The sequence below is a fragment of the Schistocerca serialis genome, chromosome 4 (genome assembly GCF_023864345.2).
Source record: "Schistocerca serialis cubense isolate TAMUIC-IGC-003099 chromosome 4, iqSchSeri2.2, whole genome shotgun sequence".
In the NCBI taxonomy this organism is placed as follows: domain Eukaryota; kingdom Metazoa; phylum Arthropoda; class Insecta; order Orthoptera; family Acrididae; genus Schistocerca; species Schistocerca serialis.
The window spans coordinates 267623188-267639514 of record NC_064641.1 but is presented as its reverse complement, the minus strand read 5'-3'; the positions used below and the strand labels follow the sequence as shown (position 1 = coordinate 267639514).

General features: G+C 40.8%; 1 protein-coding gene across 2 annotated transcripts in view; it reads right to left on the bottom strand.

Annotated features, from left to right (window-relative positions):
- The window catches only part of LOC126474005 (putative lysozyme-like protein), a 161093-nt gene that overhangs the window by 47027 nt on the left and 97739 nt on the right, over positions 1 to 16327 (bottom strand). For both annotated transcript variants that reach the window (XM_050101394.1, XM_050101393.1), the window contains exon 3: positions 895 to 1002. In XM_050101394.1, the coding sequence (XP_049957351.1) occupies positions 895 to 1002 (108 nt within the window). The remainder of the gene's footprint in view (positions 1 to 894; positions 1003 to 16327) is intronic.

Below are 16327 nucleotides of genomic sequence, written 5' to 3'. Positions count from 1 at the left end.
TTCGTCAACGACACACGGTTTAACAGCACACCAAAATCGGCATTCTGTGTATTAACAGCATTCTGTAGTATAAAATGTGACTCATCACTCCATAGAATATTGCCTAGCCATCATCTTAGATCCGTGCCAGAAACCGAAGGGCAAACTCAGAACTCTGCTGCGGATCATGGGCTTTCAGTTGCTGCACCGCCTGGATCTTGAACGGACACCGGTGTAATACAGAACGCAAAACTTTCCGTGCTGTTGGCCATGGGATGGACAATTCTCGTGACACTGCACGAGAACTAGCAATACCAGGGGCACGTACTGAATGGTCAGTTACGACATTAGCAACCTCGTCAGTAATTTCCATCGGGGTAGGACGCCTTCCACATCCAGGCTCCACACCAAGCTCACCTGTGTTTTCGAATTTCATTATCATCTTCTGTAGCCATTTAATGACATCGGGCCTCTCCTCAGACCTTTCAGTCGGCGATTTTCTACTGCTATCCACATGAAACAGTCTCACTAACAGCGCACCGCCTCTCTTCTCGATAACCGTACTATTCACTCAACGTATGGCTTGTCGAATGACAGAGTGTCTGTCATACCGTCATACAAACAGTGCACAGCACAAAATTTGCACCTTGTGGCAAAAACTGGAACTAATGTTTTCAGTGTAAATCGGTACCGCATTAACACATTAGTGTATCTACAAATTTCGGTGCCATACGATAATTACAGAGCGCACTGGACCTCCGGGAGTAGCTTCACTTTAATTCTAACCACCCGGCAGTAGTAAAATATGTATCGGAGTAAGACATTTAACGTCAGTCCGAAGAAGTGAACCAAACGCGGTGAAGACTGGAGTTGTTGCGGTGAAGCGCGCAGCTGACCAGCGATTTGGGTACTGACCTGGGACAGCCCGGGGAAGAGCTGGCGCAGCACGCCGATGGTCCTCTTGTCCCGCGGCGTCTCTTCCTCGTACGACTGCTCCGCCAGCTGCAGCTTGGCCAACGCCTCCTGCGGGATAGCAAACGCTGGCCGTTAGATTAAATTACACTAGGTGTACTTTAAGATTTCAGAGGACGCAGGTGTGAATTTTGCAGAGCCAAAAGTCATGGTTGCAAAATACCAACAGTCGAATGGAACGAACAGCATAAATCGACGTCGGCGAAGTCCAGTCTATGTTCCGGAGAAATGTAGGAACGCACAAGGCAACACTTCCCTTAGAATATAGGCCGAAGAAAGGTAAACCTACTTTTATAGCGCTTGTTGATTTAGGGAAAGCGTTTGACAATGTTTATTAGCATACACTCTTCAAAATTCTGAAGGTAGCAGGGATAAAATGCAAGAAGCGAGTGATTATCTAAGACTTATAAAAAATCCAGTCTGCGATTATAAGAGTCGAAAGACATGAAAGGGAGTCTGTAATTTCCAGTTATTGATTACAGCGATATTATCGTGCAAGGTCCTGCTCAGGAAATCTCATGGGGCCTGAAACTGTTGGCGAATGCCTGTGCTAGACGTACCTGTAATGGTCGACTCTTTGATCATATTTCACCATCAATACACATCTATTCTGGCTGCGTGCAGACAAGCGCAGAGATTTCCATAAACTTTATCTTCTGTACTGTCTTATTAACGTACACTGTACCACATATCTCTCCTCGATGTTAATGGTCATGTCTAAAGAACATGGCAGAAACACTCGTTTCCATCAGAGAAAAATACTTTCTATTCCGCTCCATCGTTCAGCCACGTTCTCATCTCCTTCTCAGCAGAATGAGCCCGACTCTGGAATGACATATTTACTGAAGCAACAACAATGACTACCATTGTCCCTGTACGCACGCACTCCTTACCCCTGTACGTACTTCTTTCCAATCAGATCATCCCTCATTTCTCAGTACCTTATGCTAGTGCAGTCTCTTCACATTTCCGTTTCCCAGAACTCACTATATCAGAATACATCTAATTTGCACACCTATAAATTCTTTTTGTATCTTCCATTATCATTATTGTTATTATTGTCTTATCATTATTACTAACATCAATATTAGTGGCAGCAGAAACAGTAGTATAAATACTGCCAATCTTAACTTTAGTAGATTATAGTCAGCATTATTTACTCACATTGCCTCGTAGACACTCATATCATTTTAATATTATTTGTCATATTAAAATTGTTACTTCTTAGGTAACTATGATTTAACAAAGGTACTGTATATGTGAAACCCTGGTCCGATTTAAGAGATGAAGTTAAATGAGTAAATGAAGGGAAGGAGACATGGTTGTAGCCTATCCCCGATATTACTGACTCTATATACTGAACAAGCTGTGACGAAAAAAAGGAGAAATTTGGAAAGGAATTAACATACCGGACAAGTATTTAAAATATTGAGGTTTGCCGACGACGTTGTAAATCTGTCAGAGACAGTAAAGAAATTAGAGCAGCAGTTAATCGGAAAGGATAATGTCTTGAAAATGAGTTAAAAAATGAACATCAACAAAAGTAAAATATGGGTAATGGAATGTAGCCAAAGTGAATAAGGTGATGCTGAGAGAATTAAATTAGGAAATTAGACGGTAAAAGCAGTACGAGAAGGAAGTTTTTCGTCACAGCACTGTCGTAAAAAACATTTTCGGACTGCTTTCCGCGACATTTCAGGGTAAAACATGGAGCTTTCGATGATTACTTCCAAAATATTCCTCAGGAGTAGAAGTTGCGTTTTGTTATTTGAATAGCAAAATAAGTGATGATGGCCGAAATAGGAAGGATATAACATGCAGAGTGGCAATAGCTTTGCTGAAAGAAAAAATGGGATATTACCAGGAGTGCAGCCTTATACGGAAGCGAAACGTGGACAAAAAGAAAATATAAACTTTTGAAATATGGTGCTAAAGGAAAGCTGAAAGTAAATAATGAAAATTAATGAACCTAACTGGGGAGAAAAGAAGTTTATGACACAAATGGACCAAGAGAAGGGATTTATTGATGCGACATATGCTGAGACATCAAGGAATTGTCAGTTTGGTACTGGAGGTAATATAGAAGTTAGAAATGTAGACGTAGACCAAGGCTCGAATACAGTATGTAGGTTCAAATGGATATAGGTTGCAGCAGTTACGTGGAAATCAGAACGCTTGCACAGGATAGACAAACGTGGAGAGCTTCATCAAACCAGTCCCTGAACGAAGACCGCAACAACAGATAAACTGCTTGCTCCGTAGATCCGTAGTGAGGAAATACTGATGTTGCTTCCCCACATGCTCAGTTAAATGGTACTCATGGGCTTGGAATAAATCCAAAAGATTTTAACAACTTTTCATCGAAGAGGCGTCAGCAAACTTATCAGAAATAATGCAAATTTATAGTACACTTAGGTTCATATGACATTTTTAGGCAATGTTTGCCACGCAGCACTAAACAGTAAATCAGTCTGCAACAACTAGCAGAAGTTAGATATTACGTGACATTTCAGTTATTTCATATTACAGTAAAACATACACCCCTTTTATTTTGTGAAGAGTTCGAGATATCGAAACAAGATTTTCCGCAAATGACAGTAGGCAGAGGGGCTCGTAATTTGTCGTATCAACCTAGGTATTGCAGTAAGAAAGTTTTATTTATTTTAACGGTATTCGAAAGGTTATGAAAAGTCGAATACGATGATAAAATGTTGGTTAATGTTGGAGCTGAAAAGTTTCGCAAAAGTATCTGAAAATGTGTTACAGTTGAAAGGCAAGGCAACCGGAATCGTTTGCAGTGTAAACTTTGCCAACTGAGGCTCTCATGCCAGACTCCGTCGTTGTACGTAACATGAATCAGTTATTGCACTACTGAGATAAACCGTATTTCCTCTTGACGCTACTCTATACGACATAGATACAGAATCGGCTACGACTGTTTAACTTCTGGCATATCAGAAGCGCCTTAGGAAAACTAATTCAAATGTGTGTACATACCTAAATTAATAGTATTTACGGAAACAAATAAATAGTCAAAAGATTTGACACAACAACGGATTCCGGCCGTCTTTTCAGCATATTTCGCTGATATTTTTGAGAAAATTTGGGGTATGTTTACAAGATGATGCTATCATAAACTCAGAAACATTTTATCGGAAACTTCACTTCAAACTTTAACGTCATATCGCCACACTCTTTGCCTTAAAAGGTCCCGAAGTCCATTAAAATAATTTCTGGACATAAAAAATTCATAGTTTCCTCAATATTCTGGTATGTGTTAACAACAATGAAAAATGGCGGCTGATTCTGCATAGCGCTTTACGAAAATCTTGTTTTCTTATATTGATCTGTTTATGAAATATTAACTAGGTAAAAAAACTATATTTTTTAAATGAAGAAATATTTACCATTATACTACGGCTTAAGAAAACTTCAAGTTTTACGTCTCTTCGACATGGAGGTCGTTAGAGAGGAAGCAGGAGCTTGGCATGTAGAAGGATTGGAGAAGAAATATTTAGGGAAGTCACGAGAAAGTTCATTAGAGCATCTACTAGTTGGCTTAGAATCTCATTGCCTTCACGTCTAATCAGCCTACGATTATGTTCTGGAATGTCATAACTTTTAAGTTAAAGAAAGATATAGAACTAAAGTTTCATGCGGAGGCTGGTTAGAATATAAAAAACTCTTCGAGTGTTTTGTTAAAATGAAAACTACTGGTCACAAAATATTGTCAATTTTCATTCCTAAAGGATACAAAAGAGTGAGAGAAATGAGAGTTAAACAACCACAGTTTTGCGAGGTTCTAAATTCATATGTTAATGAAAATGAACAATCGAGAGAATAAACTTTCAAAGTTAACAAAGAGAGATTTTTTAAATGTATTTACTGGTTTTGATCACATGCGCATTCTGAAACCTGGTCACTCAAAGGATTCCAACATTTTCCATTAATCAAAAATTAGGCCAAATGTTCCGCGGATGCTAAGTCATCTTAAACGACGAAATACTCGCCGAGAGAACATGGCAGATAAAAAGTACGGGACCAGTAAGCCGTTTGTCTGCTATGTTTACTCTAGGAGCCTGAAGAGTCGAGAGGTTGTTTTGCTATTGACCAAATTAGACCTCCACACATTGGAAGGCGTATGGAGGCGTAGTTATCATTAAACATAGAAGTCGCTAGAACACAACAGTACCGTATAATAGTCTTCATCTAACATGGTGGCGCAGTGGTTAAAGAACAGGACTGGCTCGGAAGGAGCGGGGTTCGAGTCATTATTCAGACTTTGAGTTTTTGTGCTTTCTCCTAAACTTTACTAGGTGAATTCTGGTCTGATTCTAGTGGTCGAATTCCTTCCTAATCCATTCCCATCTGAACTAGTTTAAGATACATAGTAAAATGTACGCCTCGAATTATGTATGTTGAAGGGTTGCATGGAGATGGACAAATGTTAATCGCAGCGAAAAATATCCAAAACCACATCTGAATTGGTTTTCAAGAGTATAGTATACTATACACAATAGGTGGTGAATGTAGCTTTAACACGGGAACGACAGGAGTTGTAACTGTGACACGTCTAAATACTCACACAGTCACGTTTGCACGATGGGTGTTGTAACATCAGATAATGATAGCAGACCTTACATTAGCGCAGCGGATGACAGATTCCCTGTGGTCGGATTACAGGAGAAAAAAAAAAAAAAAAAAAAAAAAAAAAAAAAAAAGAAAACAGTTATAACTCCCGGGATTTTACGAAAGATATAAACGAATCAACAAACTGTGCTATTACAGGTTCGTAAACATGAGTGTCTATGGTCTTCATAACTCTGTAAATCACAATTTTGCAGTTATTCTTTCTTCTAGTATTATAACGGTATTTCTCATGATTAATCGGATGATTTACAAGTGAATGTATGTTTAAATTTTATTTTTTCGTTCACCTTGAGATAATTATGCTGATCTGGTGGATATAACTACTTCACCTTACCGTGTAAATGTATCAGTAAGTTTTTCGTTAAACACTCTTTAGTGCTCTGCCTTTTCTTTTCTCAGATAGGCGTCGTCGTCGTAGATACTAGATATGTATTGAAACGGAGAAAACTTGGTAGTTACACAAGCATGTCTGTGTGAAGACGAAGGGGATTTGTACATGCTTGCACAAAAGAACTTACTCAAAAAATTTTTGAAAACAACTTTCTCTCCATAGAGAAGAACGAGTGACACATTATAAACTTTTTTTACTGTAGACAAAATAACGTAATTTATGACTTATGTATTAGAGTCTGTCAAGTTGATCTAAAATGATTAGTTAACTTCCAAAGGACAATTCTGAACTGTCGCGAGGGCAGTGTAACAAGTAATCCAGCTATAACTACATATTGTTAAACTTTATATCTTATGGACGCCTTCGTACAACCAAAGATAATGCAAAATTTTCACTTCAGAACGCTGAAAGAATTTTATTTGATGCCAGTTACCTTGATATGCTAATATGATCGGTTATCAGCTATGCTGTGCTCTGCATATCATTACAAATTTTTATCGTCATACAGTATGCTGTATGTATGGTGTGAATAACAAACGTCAACAATAATAAAAATATATAAACAACGATGGGCCGTGAACTAAATGTCGCAGCCGTTTGGAAAAATCACATATCCGGTAATATCAAACTCTCCTGTAGCTAAACTCTAACCAAAAATAGTTGCTACGAGTACGAATAGAGGTTCATCACCAACTGTCACTATGCATAACGAAAGTCGTTCCATAACGCGCATTTCTATAATAGTTACCTGTCTTCAACTCAACGTTCTTAAGCGGGTGAATTTTATAATAAGAGTTCATATGAGCACTTATTGGAAGAGGCGCCAAAGGAAGCTGTAATTTACAAAGATCCGATCCGGAACACGTAAGATTGTCTGAAACGTGAAATATTTTCGAAATCTTAGATTCAGCGAGAATGGAGACTTAGGTAGAAAACAAGACACATGAATGAGTGGATAGAAAAGTGCAACAGACGTAGCAAACGTCACTCTATTTTTCACTTTTTTTTTCTAAACATTTACTTCAAACGTCGCAGTTCCACACTTTGCCCCGTTCTATTTGTACTGTCAATTACTGAAGAAAGAGCACTGGGTGAGGTCTTTTTACTGTCATCCACTCTTCGTACGTTGTTGGGAAAGGGATGTTGGAGTCCATTGTGCTCCTTGACTGTACTAGTTTATTTTTGCAAGCACTTGTTTACTTTGTTTTTCTTAAATTTAACGCAAGAGTTGTGGCGGAAGAAGAGCGAGCCGGCTGGGGTGGCCGAGCGGTTCTAGGCGCTAATCTGGAACCGTGCGACCGCTACGGTCACAGGTTCGAATCTTGCTTCGGGCATCGATGTGTATGATGTCCTTTGGTTAGTTAGGTTTAAGTTGTTCCAAGTTCTAGGGGACTGGTGACCTCAGAAGTTAAGTCCCATAGTGCTCAGAGCCATTTTGAGAAGAGTGAAAAAACATCTTTTTTCATTTTGTCTGCAATAACTTTTCAGATTTTCCAAATATTAAATCAGAATAGCCGTTAGAATAAAATAGACGAAGATTCAGCTGGAACTTCGGGCCGAGAAATACAAACTCGAATTTCAGTAGCAGAAACGTTTTCTTGCTACTTCCACCATATACAGACATCATATTGTACACGTCGAAGCGCATTAATTGTATTTTGTATTTTGCATTGCAGTGAGTTTTTTTCTATTTTACTAGAAACAAAAGAGACAAAACCTCATCGCGTTACTAAGAATATGCCACGGTAAAGTGTGGACAGTTTGCTATGCAGTTAATCAGTGAATCGTCTGAAGTTGCACGAGCTGTTTATCATGAAAGAATATGTCACGGTAACGTGTGGACGGCTTGATATGTATTCAGTTAGTTGTTTGAAGTTGCACGAGCTGTTTGTGATCTAGGCGGCAAAGATCGTTTTCACTCGCGTGATCCCCATGTATTACTTCAGTCCTGAGCAGCATTCAACCATCGTTCACAAATAAGTGGACGATACATTAAGTATATACCTCTAGAAAATTGTTCTAATTAACTCTGTTGCTTGCACAATTTTTTTTGAAAAGCTATCACAGGAGCGTAGCTTTCCTTGCAGTCCTACTGCGAATGAGCGGCACTTTCTTTCTGGGAAATTTCCCTTGCGATTTCTTTTGCTGACGTAGCGAGAGTTCCATTCTTTTGACTGACAGTGGTTCTAGCTGAATCCTGAAACACAACTTCGACCGTGCATCATTTCCGAAATGTTCTCAGTATTCTATACGGAGAACAGTCTGTTCACATCTTTGCCAAATTGCTCCCGTTGCGGACTAAGTGGAACAAAACGGCACAATGTTTGGCAAAAAGAAAGATATTTAATTTTGAGATAAACTCATTTTAATGTGATTTGTTTACAGAATTTTTAGCAAACTATCTTACTAAGGAACCCTCTACACGAGACAGTTGTTATCTTTTAATTTTATTACCAATACACCCGTAATTTTAAAATTCGTTTTCTGAAGTTTAATTTTATCTAAGTATTTCTTTATGTTGAAATCGGACAAGTCGCCGTTTAATAACTAAAATAGTTTATTTTGTTAGCATATGGATGATAATCCAACCTACTGTAATGGCGGCTAGTGGCAATGGTTTAGAATAATGTGACAGGCGGAATTTTTATCCGCGGAAAACGGAAAGGGTGCGATGTAGGGTTCTTGATGTCAGGATTGTTATTTTTACATCATATGACGTTCTATGGCATAAAACATCGCTGATGATTGTTCCTCTGGCAGCTGGGAGCGTTGTGCTCGGCGACTTCCTTGGAACGTTTTAGAAAGTGCTTTCTCGACATGTCGAACAAAGCAAAGTAGTGTTTTTGTCGAACTCCACGCTACGGATAATTCCTTCATAACTGTCTGGGCGAGTCGATTTACTCGACGAAGGTAGTTAACGGCAAACCACCTCTCTGTGGTTATGCATACTCTTTTTTCAGACCAGCTGTCGGTTTGGTAATTACTTTACTTTAAAATACATCAGTTTTTACTTTCCTGGTCTCAGTACTGCGTTGACACGCATTTCTGTCACTCACACATAGCGTTAATCAGCACCGCCATTCTTTAGACTCTAATGGATTACAGCATTCACATAGTGTCCTCAGATTCCACTGACTACTGTACTACCGTTTCTTACTGAATATCTAAATTTCATTAATCGCTACGCTTCGCAGTAGTAAACAAGAAAAAATTTCCTTTAATTTCGTTGGTGCGACTTCTGCGACTGTTAACTATTGGGAGAACAACGGCGTATTCACAAATTAATTGCAGGTTTGAAAATTTCCTACGGCATTTTATGTCATTAAAAAACTTTTCAGGCTTTCCTCATTCACCGGTTGGCTGTCAACTGACATTTCACAGAATATTTACTTTTCAAAGGGAGGAAGAATGCAAAGTCGTGAAATTAAGCTAATGAAGCACGTATATGTCAGTTCAGCAAAGCAGAAACGATTGCGTTGGCATCTTGTTGTTATTGTCATCTTCAGTCCGAAGACTGGTTTGATGCAGCAGATCTGTCCTGCGCAGTCCTCTTCCCCTCTGTATAACTTCTATAAGCTACACCGATCTGAATCTGCTTGCTGTATCCATGCTTAGGTCTCCGTCAACAATTTTTTCCCTACACACTCCTCTCCATTACCAAATTGACGGTTGACTGATGCTTCAAAATGTGTTTTACCGCCGATCCCTTCTTTTAGTTCTTTTCTCTGCAATTTGAATCAGTACCTCGTCACTACGATCTACTCATCTAATATTCAGCATTCTCCTGTAGCACCACATTTCAAAAGCTTGTCTACTCATCTTCCTCAACTCCTTATCTACTATGTTTCACTTCCGTACTAGGGTACAGATCAGACAAATACCTTCAGAAAATACTTCATTACAGTTACATTTATATTAGATATAATCAAATTTCTCTTTTTCAGAAATGATATTCTTGCTGTTGCCCCTCAACATTTTATATCTTCTCCACATCGGCCATCGTCAGTAGTTTTGCTGCCCAAATAGCAAAATTCATCACTACTTTTCCTCTCTCATTTCTTAATCTTATACCCTCAGCATTGCCTGATTTAATTCGATTGCATTCCATTTCCCTTATTTTACATATGTTGGTGTCCATCTTGATACCTCTTTTCAAGACACTACACATTCCGTTCAACTGCTCTTCGAAAGCCTTAGCCACCTCCGACAGAATTACAATGTCATCGCCAAGCCTTAAAGTTTTTGTTTATTCTTCCTGAACTTTATTTCCTTCCAAATTCTTTGGTTTACTTTACTGCTTGCTCAATGCACAGATTAAATAACATAGGGGGATAGGCTACAATGCTGTCTGACTCCCTTCTCAACCACTGCTTCACTTTCATATTCGATTCTCATAACTGGAAAATGTAGGTTCGTCTTCCTTTAACTTGTCTTCTACGGTAAGTCGTAGGGTGTGTTCTTACACTTCTCCATAAGCCAAACTGGTGTTCCCCGAGGTCGGCTTCTGCCAGTGTTTCCATTCTTCTGTAAATAGCTCGTGTCAATATTTTACAACAGTGAGTGATGGTTTGATATTGTTAACAGCTGTCAGAACCCGCCTTCTATGGTATTAGAGTTATTATGATCTTCTAGAAGTTTGATGGTATGGAGACTGTCTCATATATCTTGTATACCAGGTGGAATAATTTTACTTTGGTTTACTCTCCCAACTTTCTCAATAACTCTGAGGGTATGTCGTCTGCTTTAGGTGCCTTGTGTCCATTTAGGTCTTCCACTGCTCTTTTAAATTCATCCCACAGAATAGTATCTCATCGTCACCTACTTTCTCTTCTCTTTCTGTAATACTGTCCTCAGGTCTGTTCCTCTTATATACACCCTCCTTATTTACTCCTTTCACCTCTCACATTTCCCTTCTTTGCTTAGTATCGGGTTGGAATCTAAGCCACTGGTATTCATAAAGTTGCTTCTCATTTCCCCAAAAGTCTCTTCAATTTACCTACAGGTAGCACCTATTTTTCTTCTAGTTAGGCATGGTTCTACAGCCTTCCACTTGCCCTCTAGCCATTCTCGCTTGGCCATTTTTGCACTTCCTGTCAGTCTCATTTTTAGACGTCTGTTTTTCCTTTCCCCTACTTGCTTTTCTGCATTTTTATATTTTACCTCTTCGTCAATTAAATTCAGTATCTCCTGTTTTAATGACTAATTATTTTAGATATTTAATTTAATATCTAAATTTCACTTTATATTTGTATTCGTTAACCTGTGCAGCTGGACCACGTTCTGAATACTGATCACGGTGTTTGGTGCCGTACAACTTAGAATGATGTTTATTAAACCAGTGATTAGTGATTTGTTCAATAAGAAATAATGAACGCGCAAGACAACGAAATTTACAAAGATGCGACAGAAATACTCGATGAATGCGTCGCTCAGGAACCTACACGACAGCACCAAACAATTAATGACCGCAATGCGATTTCTAAGCATGAAAGTTTATAAGGGCAATATGACAAAGTACACTATCATGCAAAACTTATGGACGAAAGTAATTTTCGATTTTTATATTACTGCTAAGTGACATAGCTCTATGAAACTTGGACCATATATACAGATGGTAATTAAAAAAAATGTAATGAGACGAACAGAATGAGACTTTTATTCAAAGGCAATAATTATACCGAAGTCACCACTGTTTATGATGGTCCCCTTAATAGGACGCGTGATCACCACAGCCGGCAATGCATGCTCTTCGACGTGCTTCCATGCTGTGCACAAGGCCGGTAAGGTGTTCTTGTGGAAGTGGGTTCCATTCTTCCAACATCGTGGTTGACAACTGCTGGACGGTCGGTGGTGCATGTGGACTCGCTGCAATATGACTCCCCAACGCATACTACACGTATTAGAAGGTTTTACGTCGGGGGAATAGACAGACCAGTCCATTTCGCCGAATATTCTGTCATTCAACAGCTGTCCCACCTGCACTGTTCGGTGCGGTCGCACATTGTCATCCATAAAAATGAATTCAGGGTCGAATGAAACCTTGAAAAGACGATCATAGGGAAGAAGTGCAATGTCAATAACGTTGACTGGTGACTGTACCGTGTTCAAAACTTTGGAGCCCAGTGCGCCCATGCGACAATATACCTTCCCACAGGCTAACAAATGGACCACCAAAAGAATCACGTATCACAATGTTCCTGGGTGCATTAAGTATCCTCATATGACGAGAGTGGCAACACGTAATAGACCCAGGAACATTGTCGAACATGATCGTTTTGGTGATCCAGGTTCTATAGTGTGAGGAGACGCAATGTTGGGCTTCCAAATCTTTAAACACAGTACACGCACTGTACTCCTTTTCTATGCGCGTCATTTCAGGGGTGAAATCGGCCCTGATTTCATTTTTATGGATGACAATGCGCGAACGCATCGAAATGTGCATGTGGTACGAGAGGATATTCGGCGAGAGGACTGACCGACCGTTCGGCAGACTTAAATCTCATCGAGCACTTGTGGGATGCGTTGGGGAGACGTATTGCAGAAGGTCCATATTTCCTATCGAACAGTCCAACAGTTGTCAACCGCAATGGTGGAGGAAATGAACGCACTGCCACAAGAACTCCTTACCGACCTTGTGGGTAGCATAGAAGCACGTTTCAGAACATGCTTTGGCTATTAGACACCGTATTAAGAACCTTGTCCTCCCTTTTTTAGTATCCATGGGACCATCATAAACTTTAGTTTAATTATTGTCTTTGAATAAGTCATTTCTGTTCGTCTCATTGTGAATTTCTTTCAGTTATCTTCTGTACTACATTGTAGTAGTTCTTTCAATGTACAAAGAGTATTACGAAAGTTTCGCAATAGAGCTTTATTTATTTGATTTTTTCGAAGTAATTTCCGCCACATTGAATACATCTACCACTACACCAATTCTCCCAAGTTTCTGTAGGGAGTCAGGCACACTCGTTGTCCCGAACCCTCAGGAGGTCCTCATCACTTGAAAAGTGTACTTCGTTGAGCTTCATTTTCACATGCGAGAACAGTGCAGAGTCACAGGGAGCAAGGTCTGGACTGTAAGGAGAGTGCTCAAGAAGTTTCAGTCCTATACCCCGCAAATATTTGGTTCATGCTTTGGCGCGGTGAGTTGGAGTGCTGTCCTGAACCAGGAACCAATTTTCTATTCTTGACTTCTGTCACAGGTTCTTCAAAGATTGGACGACTTTGGGCAAGCAGAGCTCAGTGTACAATTTAGCTGTGACTGTCATCTATGTGTAAAAATCAACACGTTCCATAGTTCCATTCGATTTTAAAAGCAAAATAGTTATCGTTTTCTTCTTTACTGATCGGGATTTTCTGCCAGCTACGAATGTGTCATCATCTTCAAAGACCCAAACTTTGTTTTGAGTCTTAGTCGGCACATCATAGTAGTACAGCAAAATTTCATCACCTGTCACGATGTGATTCACATACTGAGATTGTCCCTTAGAAAACTTCTTTACCATCTCCTGGCACCAAGTCACACCTCGCGTCATCTGCTCTTCCTTCAGTCTATGCGGCACCGAGAGACAACAAAGTTTCTTTACTTGAAAATTATCATGCAGAATCGAACGAATTGTTGATAAATTTAGCCCTAAGGTATCCTCTGTCTACTTAGAGGTCACTCGCCTGTCTACATCTAGCATTTTCCTCACTGCATCAACCTTTTCCTCCGTAACTGATGATCGTGGCCTTACGGTCCTCTCAGCGTCTTCCAGAGTAATATTTCGTTTTTGAAATTCTCTGTACCACCTGAATATAGTTGTACGATGTGGACATACATTACCGAGTGCAAGAGTCATTTATTCAAAGCACTGGTCTACGTTTAAACCATAAGCGAAGTTGTACCGCAAAACTGCCCGAATTTCGCTTCGTAATCACGATGCCAAACCAAGCACTTCAGACTAAATCTGCTATTGAACTACTGCACCCACAGACTTGGCTAGTAAGAAGTATTCTCAGAACAAAACAACAGTCAGCCTCCTGAGACTTACTGTTGCGTCGTATTGCAAAACTTTTCTAGTACCCTTTGCGTGGTCCAAGTTTTATCGAGCTATGTTAATTGGCAGTGACACATCATGCGAAAGCTACTTTCGTCCTTAAGTGTTGCACACCAGTGGATTTTTAAATGTTAGAAACCGGTGATGGTTAAATGTAAGTAAGCATTTTATACCATACTTACTGCTTGTTCTTCTAGTCATGTTACAATCCTCTAACTCTGTTGCAGCCACGTTTCTGAAAATTGTTTTCTGTAAGACATGGAAAACAAAGTGTTGAACTTCTAAGGGCACTCGTTTGGGAGTAGGCAAGAGACGAATTCCATCCTCAAAAATACGTCCAAATCTGCGAAATGAGAGGAATATGGTTTAAGTTGGAGGCGAATGAACAATCGTTAACTCGTGCACGATTTTCGAATTGAAATGGATGCGGTAAGGGGAATCATAGTGGAATACAGTTTACCGTCGGTCACCCGCTGTGGGTAGTTACCATGTGGATCTAAGGGACGCAGAAGTAGCTCGCGGCACGGCCTTGCACGGGAGCTGCTGATCCAGACGCTGGCTGCGAGTCGTCCTTGCGCGGCGCGACCATTAGCTGGAGGTACTTTCTCCAGGCCACGCTGCACCACTTTCCCCCGACACGCGCTCACGCTCCTGCGCTCTGCTTGGGATACTGCACAATGGGCGCTGTCATTTCCCTGGTGGCGACCTTGGGCATGAGGGCAGCGTACAACTAACGGCTTCTTTCCGGGGGAACTGAATCGACAGGTTGCATCGGATAGTAGACAGCACTGCCTCATCCTCACCACACTCCATGCGTATCCTATACACTACGCATACACAGCCTTCATGAATAAATAAAACAGTGAGTTTCCGTGATGGTGGTACAAACGAACAAGGATGTTGGATAAGGACGAATGTATCAGTTTAAGGACTAGGTTGAAAATGGCGAAAGCCAGATGTGTTGTGACGTAACTCATCCAGTGGAATACAAGAACATAATAATCATTTTTTGCAACATTCTAATGAACTGATTTATTTTGTGCTTTATTTCCTAATACTGCAGGCGACACAAACCCGAGTAACATGTAATCATACATTCATGAGGAGTTCTGTTTCATGGACAGCTCGTTCATATGAACTGATCCCTTTTGGCTTCTTCTTTTGCGGTGATATGAAACGGTTTGGTTACAAGCAATCTGTAGAGACTGGCAAGAATTTTTGCTGCTTGTGATAGTCTTTGAGAACACCGGGGTTGTTCCGCCGAGTGCGACAGAACTTGGAGCGTTGGAGCGATCGTGTTATGCCTGCATGAAGGCTATGGTACGCCACTCTGAACAGTTGTCTGAATATACAGGCATCAAAAAAAGTTTTGCATCACCTCGGTTCCGAGAGTTCCGGAACCTGTACAAAAAATTGGAATAGCGATCAACATAAACATAATTTCCACCCTTTTTATTGCTAATGAAAACCACACATTGGATGTTGTACCACCATACAGCGAGACCTTCAGAGGTGGTGGTCCAGACTGCTGTACTCACCGGTACCTCTAACACCTCGTAGCACGTCCTCTTGCATTGATGCATGCCTGTATTTCTCGTGGCATACTATCCACGAGTCCGTCAAGGCACTGTTAGTCCAGATTGTCCCACTCCTCAACGGCCATTCGGCATAGATCCCTCAGAGTGGTTGGTGGGTCACGTCGTCAATAAACAGCCCTTTTCAGTCTATCCCGGGCATGTTCGATAGGGTTCATGTCTGGAGAACATGCTGGCCACTCTAGTAGAGCGATGTCGTTGAAGGAAGTCATTCACAAGATGTCGTCCATGAAGACAAATGCCTCGCCAATATGCTGGCGATATGGTTGCACTAGCGGTCCGAGGATGGTATTCACGTAGGCCTATCGTACAGCCGTCATGGCGCCTTCCATGACCACCAGCGGCGTATGTCGGCCCCAGATGGTGCCACCCCTAAACAGCAGGGAACTTCCACCTTGCTGCACTCGCTGAACAGTGTGTCTAAGGCGTTCAGTCTGACCGGGTTGCCTCCAGACACGCCTCCGACGGTTGTCTGGTTGAAGGCACATGCGACACTCATCGGTGAAGAGAACGTGATACCGATCCTGAGCGGTTCATTCGGCATGTTGTTGGGCCCATCTGTACTGCGCTGTATGGTGTCGTGGTTGCAAAGATGGACCTCGCCATGGACCTCGGCAGTGAAGTTGCGCATCATACAGCCTATTGAGCACAGTTTGAGTCGTGACACGACGTCCTGTGGCTGCACGAAAAGCATTATTAAA